This window comes from Panthera uncia (assembly GCF_023721935.1).
Source record: "Panthera uncia isolate 11264 chromosome A3 unlocalized genomic scaffold, Puncia_PCG_1.0 HiC_scaffold_11, whole genome shotgun sequence".
Lineage (NCBI taxonomy): Eukaryota > Metazoa > Chordata > Mammalia > Carnivora > Felidae > Panthera > Panthera uncia.
This window is the reverse complement of record NW_026057578.1, coordinates 21,271,856-21,287,033: the sequence shown is the minus strand read 5'-3', so window position 1 is coordinate 21,287,033 and position 15,178 is coordinate 21,271,856. Positions and strand designations below refer to the sequence as shown.

Below are 15,178 nucleotides of genomic sequence, written 5' to 3'. Positions count from 1 at the left end.
TCTTTTTCTTGACTCTCATTTTTAACCCTAATTTTTCTTTGCTCTATAATTAGCCCCATCATCCTGGGTGGTTCAGTCAGTTGAGTGTCCGACTTTGGCTCAAGTTATGATCTCACGGTTCGTGAGTTCGAGCCTCATGTCAGGCTTTCTGGTGCCAGCACAGAGCCCACTTGAGATGATCTGTCCCCCTCTCTCGCTGCCCCTCCCCTATTTGGATGCTCGCTTGCTTTCTCTCTCCCTCTCTCCCTCTCTCCCTCTCTCCCTCTCTCTCTCTCTCTCTCTCTCACTCTCAAAAATACATAAACGGTTATAATTGGTCCCATCATCAAACTTATCTGAGGACATCCGTGTAGATTCTGTGGCCTACTGTGGCAGAGTTCAACAAGGTAAAATCCTCCTACTTAAGAGTCTACAGGACAACCTGGTAATTCTACACAAATTCGGTTCGAATCGCATTCCTGCAGTGATTTGTGACTGTCAAAGACTTCCACGTCGGGCACAGTGACACGCTGCTTCCATGTTTTGTTCTGCGACTGTTTGATTCCAGGGCCACAGTGTATCTGGACTTGCCCTCGGGGCTCCTGGTTACAAGATTTGACCTGAACTTTTAAAGGGCATGCAGTTCTTAGACTCTTCTGGTGAGCAGCAGTTCTCCATGATCTGTAAATATTCAGGATGCTTGTCTCAGCAGATTTCACCTGGCTCCCCCAACAACACAAAGCCCAGAAAATACCGAGATACCTGGTGTTGGAAAGTTGTCTTGACTTCTCGTTGGTTCCTTCTGGCTTCTGTTGGTTAAATGTACAGAGACGCCTGGCTCCTGACTGTCAGAAGTGAGACATAATTATATAGGTACTGGCAGGGATTTTAAAAGAGGGAGGAGAGCCTTGGAGAGAGGTTTCCCTTTTTTAGTTCCTGGGAAAATTATACTCAGCAGGTTTATTCAGTAAAGTGTTCTCACCACATACTTTGCACTGTAATGACTTACAAATTGCATGCTAATTTTGCCACAGTTAAATCATTCTAGGCTTTATCCTGGAAAGAGAGAGATGGACTCCTTGTAATGAAACAGTATCCACAGGACTTGGTGTGTGAAACAGACTTGGGCTATTTCTTTAGCATTTGAAACTCCTTTAAGGTTTTGTACAGAAGTGGGTAGAGCACAGGAATGCATGCGTGGGGTACGTGGTCCTAGAGCACTGGGTAAGGATATAGACAGGATAAGTAGGAGACCGCCGTTGGTTCTTATGCTAACTGTGCTGGAAGCTTCCGGGACATCCTTAAAAAAGGAGAATCTTGCTAAGAGTTCCTCTCGGCTGTTGTTTAAACCAGTTCCCAAAACTTTCTCCTTGAATGTTCGGTCCATGAATTTGCCAGAACACAGCCGACGGTAGAAGCCCGTGATGGTGGGGGAGGCTGTGTCCTGGTGCTTTTTCCCGTTCCTTAGACACCCACAGACTTAGCCATATGCCTGCTCATCCTCTGTGGCCCCCTGCCTGCCCCCTTCCCAATCAGTCATCCTTTCTCCCTACCCCCGGAAGGGAAGTCAGAGGGGCTCAGTTCTGGTCCTGTGCCCCTGCCACTTGCCTCGCGGTGTGGGCTTGCGCACTCTGGCTTTTCTCATCTTCCCTGACCCCCGGTTTCAGTGGGTTTGTGGGCTCCCCCCTGCCATCCTCACAGGCTTGATGTGGGCCTGGTAAGATCAGAGCCATGCACTGGTGACTCCCCAAGTGTCTGCAGACTCTCACAGCCACTCGCACAGGACATCACCTGTAGGCTTTGTGGCTCAGTGAGTCCAGAGCCCTGTCTGTGGCCCTAACTGTGTATCATCCTCCCCCCCGCCCCCCGCCGTGCCAGGGCCACTCACCAGTTTAACCAGGTCAAAACCTGGGCACCATCCTCTTCCTCCTTTCTCTCCTCCTCCTCCCACTGCGCATCCATCGGTATAGTTTTACCTCCACCCTCTGTCCAGGCTCTTCGTGCTCCCCTGTCCTCACCACTGCTACTCACACTCGGACAGCCAGCATCTTTTCTTCCTGTGTTAGTGCCGCAGCCTCCTCACCAACCAGTCTCCCTGCAGAGGTCCGTCCTCTCCGATTCATTCCCTGCACAGTAACCAGAGATTTTCCTAAAATTACAGCACGTTACGGCACCCCTCCACCCAGACCCAGGACACGCTGGCTCTGCATTACCTGCAGGCTGTGCTCTAAACTCCTCCCGGGCCCTGCCTGCCGCCCCAGCTGCAGCCCTCACCGCCCTTCCCCTTGGGATGTGCAAACGCCGTTCTGTACCGCTTGCGCCTGCGTGACCTTTGCTTCCTCCAGCCTTCTGCTGTTTGCCCAGAATTCCTCTCCATGCCATCTTCCTCACACCCCTTCCCTGCAACTGGCTTATTCCTCCGTATCCTTAAGAGCTTTGGCAGAAAAGTCAGTCCGTAAATGCATGTTAAATGTGTCCTGTGTGCCAAGCATGCTGCTCAGAGTTGCTGAGCCGGTTCCTGCAGAAAGCCTCCCCTGCCCTCCTGGCCCCACCGGGGCCCCCAGGGCCCTCAGGGCCCCCTGTGCGCTCCAGCCTGCACCACACAGACCCACATCTGGCCTCTGCTTCAGTTTCCTCATCAGGAAAAGGAGGGGAATGATCATACGTATCTTGAAGGGTTGCAGGGAAGATGAAATAAACTAATACGTATAAATCACTTAGAATAGTTTCTGGCACGAGGAAGTACGCCGTAAGTGGTAGCTGTTATTGTAAGTGTTTTTTGGCCTGTATACTTGTCACTGTCTCCCTCTAAAGTTAAGTCTTCACAAGCAGGGACCCATCTTACTTTCTCAGCACCCCCAACAGGATTGTTCTTCTCTGGCCTTGTGTTCTTGTATCTGCTATCAGGGAAGCTCTCCGGTTCTCTCAAGGCTGGCTTAAATGTTGTCAAAATTCAAATGAGCGATCATGAGTATGTTTTGTTTTGTTTTGCTTTTTCAGTAAATTTAGAAATTGAAGGCACACCAGTCACGGAGGCATCATGGTAATGTGGAAGGAACATGAATCCTGAGGTCATATGGCCCAAGGTTAAATCTCAGCTTAGCCACACATGAACTCTGTTTTTTGGGAAATGACTTGCCCTATGCATGTTTTAAGTTTCATGGCACTTTTACCAGAGGGTCATTTTGAAGATTAACGAGATTGTTTGTAGAAACCAGTCCTATGCTTATATGCTGGGCTGGCCTAACACGTAGTCTGTTTCTCCTGTGTGGGCAAAGCTCTCGCCTGAGATCCTTGGATTCTTGTCAGAGCTGGTGTCAGTTAGTTATGTGTTCTCAAAAAAAAAAAAAAAAAAAAATCCCTTCTATTAATTCTCCAGCCTCGGTTTCCCTGGCTAAAAATGACTGGCAGTGTCTAGGTTCCTCCTCTAACAGCCTGCCCTATTTTAGAAGCTCTTAGAAGGGGGTTTTATTTGCCACTGTTTGTGCACAACCCCCCTCCCCCCACCACACATCTCCACTTACCTGTCTCTCCCATGGCTTAAACTCTCCCCCTTGCTTTTTAAGAAAAAAAGAAATGGGACTTTTCTAAATGGTGGGGCAGTTCTTGCCCACGACTACAGACAGTAACTGTGACCCGTCGGGGCTCTGAGTCACGCCCCCTCTTATTAAGGCAAGAGGGATTCTTATTGGCTTCGTAGCAGCTTCTTTTATGACTGTCTCCTTCCATCAGTGAGGGGCAGCTCGCTGCCTGTCAGGGGCAGATTAGAAATGGCATCCACATGCTCATTTGGAGGCTTGCGACTTGCCTGCTGAGAGAGAGAGAGGCGCGCGGAAAGGTGGTGATTTGGTAGTGCTCCTGACGACAGATTACCATTTAAAGTGAGGATGTGGCTGGGGGAGGGGAGGGACAACGCGCAGGCCCGCAGAAACGACACCTTGACACCACACATACCACCTCCTTGTGTATCTTTGGAGATGAATCTGTTTATTTTAGCAGCCCCCAAACAGGCTTATGCTGCTGCGAATTGCAATCTGTTCTACTTAATGCGCCATTCACTGAATTACATCTAAGTTTTTATTCTAGCCCTCTCTCATGGAATGAACCACACAAAACCTTTCAGAGTGTCTTTTTTTTCCCCCCAACTCCCCCAAACTGCATGTGGAATTTGCCGGCCAACTATAAATTCTTCCCGCCCCCCTGCCCCTGTCCTCTTTTTAAAAAAAAATTTCTTCAATTTACAAGGAAAAGACAGCCCAGGAAACCAGATGACCTTATATTTAATGCTGCTGGTTTGCATTAGTCCCTAGAAAGAAAAAAAAAATCCTATCTATTTGTTCGTATGCTGATACTGGAAAAGGTCTATAAAACAAAGACTTTTTCCTTCTTTGAGCTATGAAAGTAATCACAGGCTCGGAGCCAAACTTCCGTGGGTTTTATCCTGTCTCCAACTCCTACTCAGCCATGAGCTTTGTGGCCTCAGGAGATAATATCACTTCCTTAAGCCTCTGTTTCCCGTCTGAAAGGTGGACATAGTCAAAGTTCCTGCCTCCTGGGGTGCTTGCTTGTGAGGAAAAGATAAGAAATCCATTGAGTGCTTAGCCCGGTGCCTCGCACACAGTAAGGCCTCTGGAAATATTGCTATTGTCGTTACCCATTTGTTGCCTCCCGTCTCCATCACCAGAGGGATGAGACAAATAGAAAAAGGTCTTGGATGAGGAAATCACCTTCCACCAGAGTCTTTAACCAAAACTCAGTGACAGTCATTTGACATCTGTCTCCATTTTTCCATCTGTGAAATCTGAAAATGATATTTGAAATGTGCGTGCCCAACACAGGGCACAAACAGCAAGTGAGGTTAATGAAGATACCCTGCTTTCAAAGGTAAAAAGCGCTTATGTGGATGTTGAGTTGTCATTGCTTTACAAAGAAGACAGTCACCTTCTCTCTCCTCAGAGGTGAGAGTTGAATGAATGAATTTGTGAAAGACTTCCTTTAAATTTTAACTCTCCTGCCTCATTTCAGATACAGTTTAAAGTACCGATAGATTTGCACTCTGACAAATTTTTTTGAGACAGAGACAGTGCACGCAGGGGAGGGACAGAGAAAGAGGGAGAGAGGGAGGGAGGGAGGGAGGGGGAGAGAGAGGGAGAGAGAGAGAGAGAGAGAGAGAGAGAGAGAGAGAGAGAGAATGAATCCTAAATAGGCTCCACATTGTAGGTGGGGAACCCAACGCGGGACTCGAACTCATAGATCAAACCATGAATGACCTGGGCCAAAATCAAGAGTCGGATGCTTCACTGATTGAGCCACCCAGGTGCCCCTGAAAATTTTTAAAGTAAGATATGTTTACTGAAGGAAGTTAGTGGGTTTTGGGGATTTCTCTTTAATCCCTATTAGTCATATTGCCATTTGAAGAGCACTCGATTTACGTGTCCAGATTGTTTTAGGATGGCCTATCTAATGGAACAGCAGATCCGGGGCTTGTCTCTTTGTTGCAGGGAAGTTTAATTTATTGTGAGAGGATCAGCTAATCGTCAGTGCCGACCATTGTGTCCGTCAAGGTGACAGTTCATGTCTCCTGCTTGAGGCGTTTCTGACCGTGGCTCTTCTGTCTGGGAGCACGTTGGTCAGTAGCTTCAGTCTGTCCGTATATATACCCAGATACAAGCAGAAATCCATCACATCTGGTTGTGGAGGTGGCTCACTGCTAGATTTGCCACACGTTATCTAAGCTAAAAGGAACCTTCTAGAGCACCAGATGAGGGCAGCCAGAAGAAGGCCCGCTGCCTCTCCCCATCCAGCAGTCAGCACAGACATAGATAACTGATCTCAGTGCTCTTGCCCCACAAGCTCCAGTTGGCCTCACAGCCCTTTTCCATGTAGTACTTGAGAGCCATTGCAGTGAGCTAGAGGGGACACTCTGAAGAAAACCTGTTTCCCTCCCTGATCCAGTGCAGGCTTCTTGTTTCCAGGCAAAGGTACTGAGACACGAAAAGTTAGATGACTTGTGTAAGGACGCTGGTAAGTTAGTGTTAGTGGGATCCGATCTTTTTTGTACAGTGCTCTGTCCTGCTTTGGCCGAGGAACGTGTTTGTAGAATTTATACATCACAATTCAGAGAAGTCCCACTGTCTAGTTAAATGCTTCTTATAATGTCAGAGTGTCTCTTAAAAGGGAAAAAAGGCAAGAGAGGTTGGGTATCTTTTTTTAGAATGAGGTATTTGTGGCCTGTTGTACCCATGTACTAAGTTTAGCACCCATGTCCTAAGGACTCGGAGCTGCAGGTTTAATCTCTGCAGGGGCCAGCTAGCTTCACCCTCTTCTTTATCTGCTTGGCTTTGAAGCATGTCTTACTGGTCATTTGGGCATAAGTCATTCCCTCCCTACCGCCAGGCAGTGAAGCAAGTGTGCTACTTGTGTGGCCACGAGTACATACCCATCAGAGTGTTCTAAATCAGACTCCTTCAGTTCTTCCAGAACCTTCTGTGAGGGAAATAATAGGGTGGAGAGAAGCTCGTGATGATGGTTTTTTTCATTCCTCGAATGTTTATATTACTTTCACATTACTTCGGAGACTGAATCCTAGCCAAACGGTCACGAGCTGTGTCCCACGGGCAGCCGTTTTAGAGTCTCAGACACCCTGAGAGTCGTTCAGAGGTTAGTTCTACGTCCTTATCTCCGCATCAGTTTTTTTATCTTGTGTTTTGGAATCCCAGAAAAGGAGCCAGAAATGCAGTAATCCGTTGATAATTAAGGTGATCTATGATCCTGCTTCTGAAGACAGACCAAAACTTAAGAAGATGTTCCTAAAAGAACTGTAGCCACACTTTCTTCGTTTCCATCAGAATGATACATAATCATCGTCCTCCCTTTATTTCCCTTTAAACACAGAGTACATATTTGTGTTCAACTTCCCTGAATCCATTCAGCAGTAAATATTCCTGCCACAGAGTTGTAACAGGCTAGATAAGGTGCTATCCTGACAGCAGTCACCTTCTCTGCTGGCTGGTTTCTATGATGCTTCTAAAACTGTCAGGGCAGAGACTTCGTCTTAGAAGCCAATCTCTGTTTCATCTTTGTGCATGTTCAACGCAGCGATGGCGATGCCTTTCTTGGAGATGAGCTAAAGTCGTATCTCAGATCTACATTTGAAATTTTCACTTTCAAATCATCTGGCCGTATATCTAAAAGTAGAATGTTGAATTGAACGTTGTCAGAGTCTTGAAGTTCTAAGGAAAGAGGAAAAAATGGGGTTTGGCATTGCTCTCTTGGGTCTGTCCTTTCTGGATGACAGTATTTAGAGAAACGGGAAGGTACGGTATGTACCTGCCTTAACCGGTTAAAAGAAGATCAGATTGTGGGGAAGAGTATGAAAAAGGAGAAAGCACCAGGGCTCTTCAGACCTAAGTGAAGAAACCTCATTTTGCTGAGTTCCATTCTTGAGCCTTTCTACCACTCTTACCTAGCATCTTCCTTTGTTCTCTCCGACGACTCAGAAATCTGTACCCACACAAACATGGTCGTATGAAAAGAACACCTACTTGGGTCTGAATCCCGGTTCTGCCCCCCACTAGCCTTGGGGAGGCTGCTCTGCCAAGTCCATTTCCTCATCTAAAATGAGGGTAGTGAGCCCTGCCTTCCAACATTTGTGAGAGGCAGAGGAATTTAAAAGCACTTAGACCTCTGTCTGACACATAACAAGCCCTCGGTAAGCACTCGCTGCTCGTCCTAGGTGGATAGATGGTGGCTGCAGTGGTTTTTATGCAGACTGCCTCCCACGATGCCCCGTGTATAGCAATCGATCAAAAACAATACCATCTGCCGAGAGCTAGGATCTAATAAGCAAAAAAACACACTCCCTTACTCCTTTCTAACCTTTCTTTTAGTGATACGGATACTCCACTGTTGCTCTGCCTCATGCTCGCCAGGTTGACTCTTCCAGGCCTCGATCCGTGCTATTACTCAACCTGCTTAGAATATCCTTTCCAGCGTGTCAGGCACCTTCAGAATCCACCTCAAGTGGACATCTCCTTCGAAGTCTTTTGACCCCCCCAGACGTAGCGTGTCCTTCTCCTGGGTTCCCAAGGCACTTGGTACAATTTGAGAGGTCCATGATAATAGTCGTTACTGCATTTTTAAAACTTAACAATTTGTTCATATTTGTCAACATCATGAAGCCGTAATCTCCTTGATTATGTAGACCGTTTTATTTATCTTTGCCAGTCACCCCCCAGCACACCGTACGATACCTGGCCCATGAGTTGGTGTTCAGGAAATCCTGATCAGGTAGATGAATGAAGTGTGTTCCGCTCCCAGTTTCCATGTTTGCAAACCTCTAGAAGTTTCGTCACCTCTTCTCTCCTCTCCTCCCCTCCATCTGATCTCCTCCTCGCGTAGGCCGCTGATACTCTGGCTTCCCAGCCGTGTGTTCTGCTTGCCTCTCGGGGCTCTAAGCCAGCGTGTCCACCATACAGGTGTTGCACGGTCTCGTTACATTTTCCTGCACAGTGTGGCCTGCAGCCCATTGTGTCCCACCTCTCTGGCCAGCATTCAGGCCTCCCACCAGCTGGCCCTCCGAGGTCCCGGCCCTCACCACTTCCTGGTGTTTCCCTATTTCCCTATCCACAAGAATCTTAGCACACACAGCTCATTAAACAGCACTGAACTTTTACCTGCATTTCTTTCGATCCTGTCTGACAGATGCTTTCTAAGAGCCTTCTGTGCCCAAAGTGCCATGCAAGGTGCTTTCTAGGACACAAAGAAGAGTAAAACGCACCTCTTGCTTTCAAGGCGCCTACACAGGAAAGAGGCACCCATCTGAAAAACTGTTCAAGGCAGGTCACGGGAGGTGCCATAAAAGAGGTATAAATCCAAGTCTTAGGGGTTTGACGGACTGAAAAATGCTAGTATCTAGTTGGAAAACTTTTCAAGCTGGAAAAAGTTTTCAAAGATGCCAAGAAAACTTTCGAAAGGAATATCACGTTTTAGACTTTGAATATGTTATGATAGTGTTCGAGCGGTGGGGAAAGTACCAACATTACAAGCAGAGATGAAGAAGCCAGAAAGTGGAGGGCAGGCCAGTCTGTGCTATGTGTGCAGAGGAGAGTGGGGGGGCTGGTGAGCAGAGAGCATGAACAGCATAAGGCCTCAGATCCCCGGAAGGCCGTCATCCTTCAGGCCTTCGTTCTGCTGTCCCTCCCGTGAACCTTGAAACCTTACCCAGAAGTCCCTTCTCCCCAGACTCCCTCCCATCTTAACCAACCCTGATAGGCGCCTGCCACTTGTAATTGTTTGTAACTTGAGCACGCAACATATGCCTTTACTTTCTGGTCATTTCCTGTGCCTCTGTGACCTCCCCAGACAGCCTACTTGTCCGTGACCAAGAAGACCAGGGCCTCCCCTTTACCTCCGTTTTTACTCTTCTTCTGCCTAATGCTTAGAATGGCATCCTTGCCTCTGGGCGCTTAGCTGGGCTGGGATCTGAACGCTTGGCGTTATGTTAATCATTTCTACCTCAGAGGTGAATCAGACAGGATTCTTGTCCCCAGGGAGTCCATATTCTAGTAACTGGTAATCATGGAATTATGAGCAACCTACTTAACCTCTGTGTGCCTTGGATTCTAATTTGTACAATGGGATTAATAATCCCTTCCCTGCTCTCTTTAAATTTGGTAGTAAGGACCATATATACAATAACACTTTAAACTCTACAGCATTACAGAAATGTAAAGTATTAGCAGCAAATGCTTTTTGCATGAGTGGAAGTCAGGAGTAATTTTGCTTCCTGTGCCCCCAGCTGCTGAACACTTAGGCGTTCTGGAGCAGGAAGTTATGATTATGAGTAAATGAGAAACTAAAGAGACCCTTCTATTTTTAAACTCCTTGGACATCAGTCCAGTGCTCCATGACTACCTCGTGAACATTAACACTATTACCAGATTACCGAGGAATTTGCTACTAAATGAAGCTAGGAATTAGTGGTGGTGATTTGCCAGATAGCATAGCCCTCCTTTGCCTCAGACAGAGGCCTTTAGGAGCGAGATGAAAAGTAGCCTTGTGTTGCTACAGGCCGGCCCCTTGGGCAAATAAAGGAGTGCATTATCTGCGTCCAAATAGTCTCTGAAGGATCTTGTTGGAGATTGATAACCAAGTGGTAAGTCCTTCAAGTTTGGGAGAGTGGAAAGCGGGGTCCCAAGGGCTTCTGTCAGTGACAGGAGCCTGAGTTGTCAGAGGGAACTATGGCCATAAAACTACTGACGGAATTAAGAAATGGATTGTTGTCATCAAAAGCATGTATCAAGCACCTGTCTTCTCAAGCCAGTCTGCCAGTCGCGCAGAATGAGTCCCTCACCCAGTTCTTACTCCTGAGAGCTGACAGCCCAAAACAGAGATGTCTTTTCCCTTTCATTCACCGCGTGGATGTTTACTGAGCAGGGACATGAAGACAGAATTCAGTCCCTGCTTTCCCAGAGTTCATGGTCCACCCTCATGAGACGGAGGGAGCTGCAGGTGGGAGTTATCAACAGAGGGAGGTGATGGTGCAAATGAGTGTGAGCGTGATGTGTGAGAAGAGGTCACGTCAGGGAGAGGCGTGTTGAGGTGCTCTCGGGAACTCGGAGAGGAGCAGTGGCTAGCCTCGAATAATCAGGAAAGGCTTTGTGGTAGAGGGCGCGTAAGACAGTGCTGGCTTCAGAGATAGCCAGGAATCCCAGGGAAGGAAGACGGCAAAGGCCCTGAGGTGGGGAGAGGAACTCTGTGGGCAGAGGTGTTAATAATCCACCAGTTGGGGAGCTTGGGGGCGGTGGTGATGAAAATGTCCCGCGGCAATTGCGATGGTTGCACAGCTCTGAATATACTAAAAGCCAGCAGATTGTACACTTTAAATGGGCAGATTGTATGGGTTGTGCGTTGTATCTCAATAAAGCTGTTCAAAAAAGAGAAAAAAAGATACCCGCTGGAGAGGAATAGATCTGGGGACAGCGAATCTGCTAGGTCTGGGGTTGCCGCGGGTGAGGATAGAGACTCCTGTCACTCGTTGGGACTTGGCCTGGGGGAGTGCCCACTCGTGAGCGGAGCGGAAGGGGCGGCAGCGTTTGGCTACTGGCGCGGCGTGGGGGACGTGCACGTGAGGGGGGTGCCTGTGACATCAGTGTCACCAGGGTAGCAAGACAGAGTTGTGGAGAAAGGGCCTCTCCTCCCGAGTTTCACCTGACTGGGAAGGGAAAGAGAGTTCTGTACATCTTCTGGGGGTGATTTGCGGAGGCCGGAACCACAAAGGAAAGAATGAGTGGAAGCGGATACACAGCTGAGATTTGTGTCCCCGTCAGCTTGTTTGTTTGTTTGTTTTTAAGGTTGAATATGTGGATGAGATCATTTTGGCCTTGACTCATTGCACAGGAAATACTGGGCTTTAACCTGACCCCCTGGGCCTCCAGTCCATTAAAAATGAAGACATAAGAAGGGTACTTTAGGATATAGTGGGGGAGGAGGAGGAGACACATCCGAGGCACAATGGTCTTCTGTTGTTGCCGTTGCTCTTTTGTATGTTACAAGCCTGCCGTCTCTCCCTGTTCACCGTCCGGCTTTTATTCCCAAATGCTCATTCATTTCCAGGACATGGTCCGGCGTGGGGAGATCATAGACAACGACACGGAGGACGAGTTCTACCTCCGGCGCTTGGACGCGGGGCTCTTTGTCCTTCAGCACATCTGCTACATCATGGCGGAGATCTGCAACGCCAGTGTGCCCCAGGTAGGAGGGCCTGCCCTGCCCGGGCCTGGCTGAGCCTGCCTCCCTCCTGGCCCCCTCCCGGGGCAGAGACTCCAAGAAAGAAGCCGATTCACTCTCCTTGGCTCCCTGTACTCCCGGGGGCGGGGCGGGGCGGGGGGGCCCTCTTCTTCAGGGGTGGGCGTGAGGTGCGTACTTGCTACACGATGTATGCCGGCGTCTGCAGGGACAAACGGTGCTTTTCCTTTCCCTCCCCTCTCTTCCCCTTCCTCATAGATTCGCCAGAGGGTTCACCAGATCCTGAACATGCGAGGGAGCTCCATCAAGATCGTCAGGCACATCATCAAGGGTGAGTTGGGTGCTGCTTGTGTCTGGGGCTCTGGGAGAACTAGGTGATGCTTACTTCTTGAGTCTCTGTCGTTACCCCTGGATTTTGGTGCACAGCATTCTCGGCACTGCAGGCTTAGGTGTGCCGTCGTGTTCCCCGTGTGTCCAGGTCGTCTTTGTCAGGATACCGAAGACTAGCCTGCGCGTTCTGTGCCTCTGACCCTTCACATCCAGGATTTAAAAGACGCTTCACAAATCAGAGACAGCAGTGCTTAGAAACATTTGTTAAAAATTAAAAAGAAATAAGACAAAACACGAAACAAAAACTCCCGCTTCCAAACTGCGTGCCGTGGAAGGAAATGGTTTTCTTGGGAGAAAGAAAACAAGGAAGTAACAGGAAATACCCGGAATTAGGCAAGACAGAAGGATGTGAGGCTTAAGTACTGTGGGGGAGCAGAAAGAGCATAGCTGCCTTCCAGCCTTGGCTCTGCCTTCCCCAGCTGTGCGAATGTGATTTAGAAGAAATTTTGCAAAGGCTCAGGAGATACGACGTGACAGCGTCCGGTCTAGCGCTCGGCTCTCAGATAGTGCTCTTGTCAGGTGAGCGTCCCTCCTTCCCTCACCTACCCCAGGGAGTCAGTCCCTCCGATGCTCTTCCATCTTTGGGACCTCGCTCAGCTGGAGTTGGCTCCCCAGGCCTCCTTTGGTGGGCAGGTTCCCAATCACAAGGGTACCCGAACTGGACTCGGGTGCAGCCGCGCCCGCCGGCCACTTAGCCCCGACTTACACACATGGCATGAGAGGCCCATATCGGGCTTCAAGGCACTGATAACGACAGAGTTCAGGGAAGAGCCCGGATGGGCTGGTAGCTGCGGGCAGAGTTTTACTTTCCCTCTCCGGCCCGCGTTCTGCCCATTTCCAAGGTGAGGGATTAGGCTAGATTTACTCACGGGGGTTGCCTGTGGTGGCCTATAACTCCCATTACAGGTGGGAGATGAAAGGTGAGGATAAATGGTACATGTAGTAAAGTGAAGTTAGGAGCCATGGTCTCTGGGATCCGGGTCCCGGAACTGAATCCTGGCTCTCTTCCTTACTGTGTTACCTCAGGTGAGATACCCAGTTGCTCTGTGACCTCATAGGATGGGTGAGAAGATTAAAAAAGATGATAGATTGAAAATGTCTGACCCTCAGTTAGTCCTCTGTAAATGTCAGCTATTATGAGTATTATGAAATACGGTGATGATAATTGTCATCGTCATTATTACAAGTGAGGCCTGGCTCAAGTCCTACGGAGGTCTTGTGAAAGTGGCATCGAGCTGGGCCTTGGAGGCTGAGACGAGGACGACTCAGATGTAGGAGCTGGAAACCCCACGTTTAGCCCAGCCGCCCCATGGGGCCATCATGTCTACTTTGCAGGTGGAGAATTTGAGGTATTGGAATCTATTGTTTTCTCTCCCAGAGAAAGAGGAAAAGCCGTTCGTGAACCGAGCCCAGCATCCTGCCTGCCTTCCACAGTGGCATCCCGGGTGCTCCTGCTCAGTGTCTCGTTCGCATGAATTACTGCTCAGCATGTCCCGCCGCCTCCTCCCTAAGGTGTAGCTGCGGTGATTTGCAGCTCCAGCTTTTAAATGGCATTTACTTTTAACGCCCACTTGTTCAATTAGAACTTTTTATTGCTCTCCGCTCTCCTCTCTTACGCTTAGGCTCCTCCCTGCACCTCCATCCCTGTAATCAAAACAGGGATCTTCTGAGGAAGAAAAGGTGTTTTTAATGGGTACTGACACGTAGTAGGTGGGTGTTTTTCTTTGTGAGACCCTAACACGTATACCTGAGGTTATCCGGGGTGGCCAGCCTCGCGAGCCAGCCTCTGCCTCCCTGGGATCCAAGTCCAGCCCCCCGATGCCTCTTGTATGCACAGGGTGCCGAGTGGAGTTTCGCTGATTGAGCGGCCTGCACAGATGCCACTTTCACTTCCGCCACCCTTGGTCCTCTCCTCTGTTGCTTTCTTCCGCCACAGCCCCAGGCCAGCCCTCGGTCCTCCCTCCGTGGCGCAGCCCCACGGTGGGGGGGGGGGGGGGGCGCGTAAATTGGGCTGCCTCCCCACGCCATCTTGAATGCGCGCCGTCCTCTCCATCTGTTCCTTCCCATCAGAGCACCCAGTTTATTTCCTCCCTAGCCCTTATCACAGTCTGTAATTGTTTTTATTTATGTCTTTGTTTACTCGCTTCATGTGTCTCATACGTTGAAATGGAAGCTCTGTGACGTAGAGACATTGTCTGGCCCGTTCACCGTGTCTCCTCAGCACCCAGAGCAATGTGGGGTGCGCGATGGGAACCCAGTGAATATTTTACATACAATCGAATTCAGCCCTACCCCGGGGCACATTTCATTTGGCTAATGTTTGCCGACACTTTCCTCAAGGCTAAGCACGGTGCTAGATACTCTGCTGCCCTCTCACAGAGCACCTGCCCTCATGGAGTTTATAGTCTTCGAGGGAACGTAGACGCATAGGTGACCAGCCATAATTCAAGCCGAATGAAACACACGCTCCAACAGCTACTCGGCTGGCACTGCTGGGTGCCGGGCTCTGTGTTCAGGACTAGAGGTGCAAAGAATAAGCAAGGGCTGCATCTTTGAGGCGTTGGCAGTCTGGTGGGGAGAGCTACGCAAAACTAATTATAACGTGATAAGTGCCAGTTGAAGTTGCGAACGGTGTGCTAACGGGGTGGTAAGGAGCAGTACTGGAGTCACAGGCCTTACTGTGGAATCCCACAGGAGGGACAGGCTCCTCCCCAGGACTGGGACTGTGTCCTAGAGGGAAAGGCACATCCCAGGCAGAGAAAGCAGAGGCCCAGGGGTAAGACAGGACATCGGTGGCTTGTGTAAGGAATATAGAGGGGATACTTAGGGCGCCCCTGCCCAGGTCAAAGAGGCTCTCACAGGACACTGACCACTTGAGAAAACCAAATCCCTGTTCTCTCCAGATGGAAGGTTAAGAGTAAAGGATTCTTGACCCCAGTTCCACCTGCGTGCCCCCGCCCTGGCTCGCTCCCCCTTCGGGGAGCCCTCCGGCCTGTGGTGTTGGGTGTTAGACCTGAGCCCTGTGGCCTGCCTCCCCGTAGAGCACCCAGGGTAATGTTGA

General features: G+C 49.3%; 1 protein-coding gene across 1 annotated transcript in view; it reads left to right on the top strand.

Moving 5' to 3' along the window:
• The window catches only part of CTNNBL1 (catenin beta like 1), a 161,402-nt gene that overhangs the window by 138,771 nt on the left and 7,453 nt on the right, over positions 1–15,178 (top strand). The window contains exons 14-15 of the mRNA XM_049650816.1: positions 11,596–11,733; positions 11,986–12,058. Of these exons, the coding sequence (XP_049506773.1) occupies positions 11,596–11,733; positions 11,986–12,058 (211 nt within the window). The remainder of the gene's footprint in view (positions 1–11,595; positions 11,734–11,985; positions 12,059–15,178) is intronic.